The sequence below is a fragment of the Natrix helvetica genome (genome assembly GCF_964273705.1).
Source record: "Natrix helvetica genome assembly, chromosome: 9".
Lineage (NCBI taxonomy): Eukaryota > Metazoa > Chordata > Lepidosauria > Squamata > Natricidae > Natrix > Natrix helvetica.
In genome coordinates, this window is record NC_138560.1 from 8,189,863 (window position 1) to 8,198,883 (window position 9,021).

General features: G+C 45.4%; 1 protein-coding gene across 1 annotated transcript; it reads left to right on the forward strand.

The window, feature by feature from the left end:
- Positions 1-12: 12 nt before the first annotated feature.
- On the forward strand, positions 13-6,394 carry LOC309396717 (pancreatic secretory granule membrane major glycoprotein GP2-like). Its single transcript, XM_081962089.1, has 5 exons — positions 13-311; positions 2,753-3,001; positions 3,803-3,965; positions 5,153-5,255; positions 6,133-6,394. The coding sequence occupies exons 1-5, from the start codon at positions 178-180 to the stop codon at positions 6,138-6,140; spliced, it is 657 nt and encodes a 218-aa protein (XP_081818215.1). The 5' UTR covers positions 13-177; the 3' UTR covers positions 6,141-6,394.
- The last annotated feature ends 2,627 nt before the right edge of the window (positions 6,395-9,021 follow it).

Consider the following 9,021-nt stretch of genomic DNA (forward strand, 5'->3'; position numbering starts at 1 on the left):
TGCGTAGTGCATTAAGGGTGCAGGCGGCACTCGACAATGAAAAGGTTAGCCATCCCAGTTCTAGATAATATTGTTACAACAACAAGAAGTTGTCCTGTTTTTCAATGTCTGTTTTGTTTGTTCCATTTCCCCTCCTGCTGTTTGTAGGTAAATGCAACCCATGCCATCTACACCAACATGGTGCAGGGTCATCTGGAGAACACCTACGGTGGGATGATCAGCCGAGATCGGTTTCTTTTCCTGCGCTTCTCCTGTGCTTTCCCGCTAAACATCAATCTCTCCATGGCATCCGTCATTTATCCCATCCGCGAGTGAGTTCAGCTCGACAAATTTCCCAGGGCAGCTATTATACTTGCATTCATTCCCTTATTAAAACTCCAGACGTTTAACTTTTGTGTCCTTTTGTTCAACTTCCCTGGTGTCTTCCACGTTCACTGTACTCACAGTGTAGTAATTGTGAGAGGGATCTCACATTTAAATAGGAGCCAGCAGTGTGCAGCAGCTGCCAAAAAAGCCAACACAGTTCTAGGCTGCATAAACAGAGGGATAGAATCGAGATCACGTGAAGTGTTAATACCACTTTATAATGCCTTGGTAAGGCCACACTTGGAATACGGCATTCAGTTTTGGTCGCCACGATGTAAAAAAGATGTGGAGACTCTAGAAAGAGTGCAGAGAAGAGCAACAAAGATGATTAGGGGACTGGAGACTAAAACATATGAAGAACGGTTGCAGGAACTGGGTATGTTTAGCTTAAGAGAAAGAAGGACTAGGGGAGACATGATAGCATTGTTCCAATATCTCAGAGGTTGCCACAAAGAAGAGGGAGTCAAACTATTCTCCAAGGCACCTGAGGGTAGAACAAGAAGCAACAGATGGCAACTAATCAAGGAGAGAAGCAACTTAGAACTGAGGAGAACCTTCCTGACAGTTAAAACAATTAATCAGTGGAACAGAAGTTGTCTCCAGAAGTTGTGAATGCTCCAACACTGGGAGTCTTTAAGAAGATGTTGGATAGCCATTTGTCTGAAACAGTATAGGGTTTCCTGCCTAGGCAGGGGGTTGGACTAGAAGACCTCCAAGGCCCCTTCCAACTCTCCTATTTTATTGTATTGTATTGTAAAAAAAGAATCTCATTTGTTGTTTCCCACCACACACAAACACCCCTTTTCCCTTCCTACCACACCTCACACTCATGTTTCTGCCTAGTTTCTCTTCTGTGGCCTCCAGCCATGCACCTTGCTTCAGATCACAGCACTGGAAAAAATATCGATAGCAACGAGACCAGTAGAGGAAGAGTCAACATACCCATGTTGAGTAGATAACATCTCCAGATCATTCCATGTGTGGTTAGAATTTCCTTCTCTACCACTGGGTGGCAGGTCTTCCTCAAAAATAGCCCATTCCTTTCATTTGGAATCTGGGGGAAAAAAATAGACCATTGTTGCTTACTATTATTTATGATATTGATATAACCACCGCTGAGGCCTGGCATCTCTAGGTGGCACATAGGATTAAAAACTGATGCACTGGAATGCAGTGAGTTGTAATGCATGACAATGATATACATTGCTGGAGTTCACAGATCCTGCTTCTTTGGTTACACGGTGAGTCTATTTGAAGGTTACTCAAGAAATCGAATCGTGATCTAATCAAATAGTCTGAGTTACACTGAACTACAAAAAGTCGGACCCACGTTTTCTCAACTTCGACAACTTTAAGATGTGTGGATTTTGACAGGTAGACGAATTCTGGGAGCTGAGGTCCACATGTCTTAAAGTTGCCAAGGTTGAGAAACGTTGATCTAATCACAGTGAAGCCTTAGTATGTTCTACAAATGGAGCTACGAGGTTCATAACTGACCTGGTTAAGTGCTGTATGAAATGCTGAAGGACCATAAATTGTTCAGCGTATCCTAAGATCAGTAACCACATTTTCTGCACATTCCTGATCCGTAATAAATTCAGGTCATGTTTTCATGCTAAAGGTAAAGGCTCCCCTCGCACATATGTGTTAGTCGTTTCTGACTCCTAAGGTGTATGTGTGCTGAACTCCGTTTCAAAGCCAAAGAGCCAGCGCTGTCCAAAGACGCCTCCGTGGTCATGTGACTGGCCTGACTCAATGGCGAAGGTGCACGGAATGCTGTTACCTTCCCACCAAAGGTGGTTCCTATATTTCTACTTGCATTTTTTATGTGCATTCGAACTGCTAGGTTGGCAGAAGCTGGAACAAGTAACGGGAGCTCACTCCGTTACGTGGCGCTAGGGATTCGAACCGCTGAACCGCCGACCTTTCTGATCAACAAGCTCAGCATCTCAGCCACTGATCCACCCTTGTTTTCAGCATTTGTGCCTCACCAGAGTAGTTTGGTTTAAGCAAATTTAGTGCTTTGAGCTCTTGCCCAGACATTTAGCTTAGCCTTAAGCATCTATTAAAGAAGGCTCAGAATTTGATCCAGGATCTCCTTATTCCTGTACACCAATTTACAGATGGAAAGATTTCTTTAGAATTGTTATAGGACTGTTCAACCAACTCTACGGGATCTAACCAAAGGTCTCTTCAGTCTCACCAAGCCCTTCATTCTGCTGTTTCTGAACCATTTTCTTCTTCCCTCTCTCCCATCACTTGTGTCATCCTAGTGATATTGTCCACTTGTCCCACAAATCAATTATTTTTGAGCGTTTCCTTAACGCTTCCTCCAAAACTTTGACAAAAAGTGTGATAATTCTCTTCTGTTGCATTCCTTTGATAGCATCATTAACATGACCATCTCCTCCAGCCAAGGAAGCTACCAGGCCATCATGACCTTGTACCAAGACCCAGAGTACAGCAAACCGTTTGCTCAGAGCCCCATTGTGCTCACGGTCAACCACAGGGTCTATGTGGGCATCAAGATTTTGGGAGCTGACCCCACCCGCTTTGTGGTCACCTTGTCCTCGTGCTGGGCCACGCCGGACAGAGATCCTTCCTCCAGCATTCGGTGGGATCTCATCACCAACCAGTAAGCTGTTCGTGGGAATTGAAAGGAAACAGATACTTTGGAATGGAGGGGGCTTCTTGTCCTCCCACTAGCATCTCCAGTAGTGAGGATCATTTAGTAACATCTGAAAGAGCAGGTGGGATCCCACTTTTACTTAGTGGGATCAACCATTCAAAGTCACCCCAAAGTCTTTGATTTGTGGGAAGAGGAAATACAGAAAGTTGAGGAGATACAGCATTGGTTGCCTTTGAGATAGATGGTTAAATTCATGTAAAACATAAGGTAGATTTAATCAAGTTACAGGATGGTTCATTGTGATGAAGGAACTTTCCATACGTGTGATGGGCGCTTGCCAATGTATTCATCAGAATTTGAGGAGTCCTGGGTTGAAGATACAGAAGCAGGCTTTATTAAAGGCATTAGGTTGACAGATAGATCTGAATACAAATAGTCCTTGACTTACAAGAGTTCATTTTGTGACCATTCAGAGCTTTAATGGCACTGGAAAAAGTCACATGACCATTTTTCAGACTTATGACTGTTGCAACATCTCCCACAGTCTAACCAGGTTACTAACCTATTGGCTGCAGTGCTTCATTTAAGAACTGGGGCAAGAAAGGTCATAAGGTGGGGCAAAATTCACTTAACAAATGTCTCACTTAGCAACTGAAATTTGGGGCTCAATTGTGGTTGTAAGTCAAGGACTAGCCGTATGGTATAAATGACAAGTGAGCAACAGGCAAACAGGGAGGTGATATTTGATCTCATCGTACCTTCCAACCACTTTCATTCCTCTGCCTGATCTTACCTCTCCCTCTGCAGGTGTCCCAATCCTCAAGATGGCACAGTCCGCATTGAGGAGGATGGAGTATCTCTGTTGGGACGCTTCTCCTTCAACGTTTTCACCTTCATCGCGGATTCTGAAGAAGTGTACCTGCACTGTCGCATCCGTCTTTGCAACTTCTGGTTGGCCAAATGCACCCTGGTGAGAGAGGGAGGAGAAATGGTAGATCAGGTCTTCTCTTTGACATTGTAGAAGAGCCTTGTTGATCTTTATCAGAGCTGGTATTCAGCCAGTTCAGACTGGTTCAGGCGAACCGGTAGTGGAAATTTTGAGTAGTTCAGAGAACCGGCAAATGCCACCTCTGGCTGGCCTCGCCCTCCTGCCCCCATAGTTCCTTATCTTATATTCCCTTGTTTTTTAGCTCAGCTGATTTGTTGAAAAACAGCTCAGCTCACCAGTGCTGTCACAGAGGGGAGTCTTTGAGTGTGGCATGCATGAAGCACACACATATAACACACTCTCATAGAACTAGTGGGAAAAGATTTGGAATCCCACCACTGATCTTCATGATTTATTTAACAAGTACAGTGATGTAGGGCAAATACTTCCTGAGTGGGGTTTCAGCTGGGGAATGCGAGGAAGAAATGTGGGTTCAAAAGAGTGGCGAGTTGGCCATGGACAAACGTTGGCCATAACGAGTTGACTACGATGAGTTGGCCATGGCAAGTTGGCTGTGAGAAGTTGCTCCAATCTCTGGCTCTGAAGGACAGGAGGAAGGGCTGCTACCAGGGCAGTGGTGAGATAAGAGGGACTTGAGCCTGGACCAAGGAAATAGAAAACAGCTTAGCCAAGTCCCTCCTTAGTTCACATGGAACATAACGTGAGGCAGGAGTCCTAACCTATGCAGGTCGCCCTTGACTTACGACCACAATGGAACCCAACATTTGCGTTGCTAAGTGAGAAATTTGCTAAGTGACTTTGGCCCCATTTTGCAACTTTCCTTGCCACCTTTGTTAAGTGAATCATGGCAGTTGTTAAACTAGGAACACGGTTGTTAAGTGAATCTGGCTTCCCCATTGACTTTGCCTATCAGAAGGTCGCCAAAGGGGGAATCACATGACCCCACCCCCGGAACACTGCAACCATCATAAATATGAATCAGCTGTCAAACATCCGAATGTAAATCACACGACCGTGGGGGAATGCTGCAATGGACATAAGAGTGAAAAAAAAAACTTTTTTCAGGGCCACTGTAACTTTGATTGGTCACTAAAAGAACTGTTGTAAGTCGAGGACTACCTGTATGGCATTGATTTCTTAGTCTGGTCAGTTGGGCTGAGACAGTTCTCCTGAGCAAGATAAATGACATTTTATTTCCCCTGTTGCAGAACTGCCATTCTCCAGGCTCTGCGATTCTGGGAAGGAAACCCCCATTGGCCATCATCTCAGCTGGTCCTTTCTTGAAGTACAGTAGCAATTTGCTAGATCACGGTAGGTTGCTTCCTGCTTGAGTGCATTTTGAGTGCAGCCAGACACAAGGACAGTTTTCCCCCCGAATGCCATCGCTCTGCTAAACAACTGATCCTCACAACTGTCAAATTATTTACTAAGACTGTATTACTATTATTCTTCTCATCCTGGTACCCATCTCTTCCCACTTATGGCTATAACCATGTTGCTTGCATCTTTACAATTTATATTGTTTTATTTGTTTCCTAGTATAATTTGATTGCTTATTAGTATCCTATGACTATCACTGTTACATCTTATGATTCTTGATGAGCGTATTTTTATGTACACTGAGAGCATATGCACCAAAGATAAATTCATTGATTCTCCAATCACACTTTGGCCAATAAAGAATTCTATTCCATTCCATTCCATTCCATTCCATTGTTTCTATTCTATTCTATTCTATTCTATTCTATTCTATTCCATTCCATTCCATTCCATTCCATCCCATTCCATTGTTTCTATTCTATTCCATTCCATTCCATTCCATTCCATCCCATTCCATTGTTTCTATTCTATTCCATTCCATTCCATTCCATTCCATTCCATTCCATCCCATTCCATTGTTTCGTTTCGTTTCGTTTCGTTTCGTTTCGTTTCTATTCCATTCCATTCCATTCCATTCCATTCCATCTTCAAATAAAAAAAAACTCTGCCCAACTCTGCATAAAATGGATTCCATCATCCATCCATCCATCCATCCATCCATCCATCCATCCATCTCTATGGGGAGGGTCATTTTGAACCATCTGTGGACAAGACATGGAGAATCTGAGGCTTCTTTTTCTACAGGACTTCAGTTGGCCAATAAAAACTGTCTCTCATCATCTTTCTTCTCCCTATTTCTAATCCTCAGCGCTTTAGTGCCTTGCTGGATTCCCCGCTAACCTCTTTTTCTGGGGACGTGGATGGATGAATGGAGACAGCAAATAGGAGGCCGACACCGTTCACAGAGAGATTTCATCCTGGAATAGTCTCGGTTGGATCAATGATGGGTAGAGAACATGATAATTCAGGGTGTGGAAAAGTGCTGGGTGATGCCAGGACAAAGGCGTCTCATACTTAGACCCAGTCCTGATTATTCAGTGGCTGAATGTATGTATAATTAAAGTTGTAACATGCACAATTTTTCTTCCCTCTGTCCTTCAATGCCATTCCATGCTCTCCAGAACTTTTAATGTGATAAAATGACTGCTGTGTTGGAGCAAAGATATACACAGTAGATAACTCAACCAATCATGAATAGTTGCTCACTTTAAGTTCAGCACCATGGTAGCTACAAGAAAAATAACCCCATTTGCTTCTGCCAACAAGTTTCAAGTATGTTTTCCTAAAAGCCATTTGGAGAAAGAAAAAGATGATCCTTAAAATGAAAGGGGGGGGGGATGGTTTGCTAGTGTGTTTCTTCAAGATGCTTTGCTGGCTGAGAAATTCTGCGTGTCACTCTGTTGGCCTCTCCCTAACATCTCGGCAAAGGCGCCACTTGGCTTGGCTGGTTGCCAGGGGTGCCCTCCGAGCCTCTTCTGCTCTGGCTCCCCCGGGTACAGCTGCAATCGCTTGAGAGAACGCAGAGTGAATCATCCCATTCTCCAGGCTGGCCTTCGCCAACTCATAAAATGAAACGCTCTCTTAACTCCCAGTTCTGCAGGTCTGCCAAGCAAGCTTCCATCGCTCCTGGTGTCTGTTTCTCAAGTGAGGAGGAGCAGGCCTCACAGCAGATAATTCACTCTCTCTCTCTCTCTCTCTTTCTCTCTCTTTCCCTCTCCCCTCTCCCTCCCTCCTCCTCTCTCTCCCTCTCCTTTTCTTTCCCTCTCCCTCTCTCTTTCTCTCCCACCCTCTCTCCTTCAATCTCTCCCTCTCTTTCTCTCTCTGTCTGTCTTTCTCTCTCCCCCTCCCTCCTTCTCTCCCTCTTTCTCTTTCTTTCCCTCTCTCCCTCCCTCTCTCTGTCTTTCTCTGCGTGTCTCTCTCTCTCTTCCCTCTCTCTCCCTTTTTCTTTATTTCCCTCTCTCCCTCTCTCTTTCTCTCTCACTGTCTTTCTCTCCCACCCACCCCTCCCTCCCTCTCTTTCTCTCTCCCGCTTCAGTGCCACCTAGACTAAGTGGCTCTCAGATGTCCTCTCCAAGCCAAAACACACCCAAGCGAGGAAGGACAGAGGTGGGAAGAAATGCCCTGGGAAGCCTTCGTGCCAGCCCACCCCCCACCCCACCCCCATGTTGTTTCTGGATTTTGTCATTGGCTCCTGGTGCCTCTTCGGGAGCCGGAGGAACAAAAGGCCAAGCCTCCCGCCCGCCTTGCGATGCCGCTGTTCTCACATGGCTCAAAGGATCCCTTGTTTGCCCTCCAGCTTGTCAAACAATGTCCCGACTGTCCCAGAGCATCCCAGCAAGAGCCCTGGGTGTTTTCAAAAGTGGAGAGGTCACGGGTGGATTTCAAGGCAGCGGAAATGACCGAGGAAAGGGAAGCTTCTGGGGGTAATTAAGGAGACACCGCACCCTCCCCCATAGCCCAAGCTGATGCGTTGACCCTGGGCCCACACGACCTGAAGCTTCTTGGAAAATATTGTTGGAAATAGCTCTTCCTTCTTGGCGTATTCATAGTCCTCCAAATTATAATTCAAGCCGACTCTTGTTTGGGGTTGATATTATGCCCAAAACCCAGCTGGACAATCTGCCTGCTCTCAAGGGCCACGTTAGTCCCTGCCACGGAGGCTGCAGTTATATCATTGATGTGCTCCTATTCATATCTGCACATGCTCCTCAGATACTGGTAGTCTTCGATGTACGGCCATCGTTGTCGTAACTTGTGACAGTCACCGAATGGATCACCCACGTGACCTACCCAGTGGTGGGATTCAAATAATTTAACAAGCGGTTCTCTGCCCTAATGACCAGCTGGGCAGGCGGGGCTCGGTGGTCATGTGACTGGGAGGGTGTGGCCAACTCAATGTCACTCACATCGATGGGCGCTTTGCCTTAGGTGTGACAATGTCATAAGGGTTAACCGGAGAGGCAGTTTCTGTAAGCAGGGTAAAATAAAGATTAGGCTAGAAGCAACACCAGAATGTTTCCTTCCTGCCTTCCTTACAGGATTAGCCCTGTAAAGTGGGAAAAAAACAAAAGGGGATTTCTTCCAACAACCGGTTCTCCAAACTGCTTGGAAAGTTAACAACCGGTTCTCCCGAATAGGTGCGAACTGGCTGAATCCCACCATTGGACCCACCCCTCTTTTATGCAGTGGTTTTTGAGCAAATGTAGTCAAATAGATGTGAACGCCACAGTCACTAAGTAAACCATTGGTTCTCTATGGACCAGCTTTGCGGAAAAGCGGAAGTAAATGACTGTTTTCATCAAAACCAGCTTAAAATGCCCTTTAATGGTTGGACCTGCGAACAGCCCTAAATGCAGGCCGGTGGTTGAGTACCCAACACACAGTTGTGTGACCACGGGAGGGTGGGGGTGGGTGGGAGGGACGGTGGCCATTATAACGTTGGAACTAGTTTGTCAGTTGTATTGCCAGGGAGGTTTGTTGTAATTTTGAATAGTCACTAGGTCACCAGTCATAAGGATTATTGTAATGGCACTTAGCAATAGACTTATATATACTGCTTCACAGTACTTTACAGCCCTCTCTAAGTCAGGGGTCAGCAATCTTAAACACTCAAAGAGCCATTTCGACTGGTTTCCCACAAAACCCTTCCTGTGCCCGACTATTTCCTGAGCAGCCACAGAACTAGCACATGTGGTTG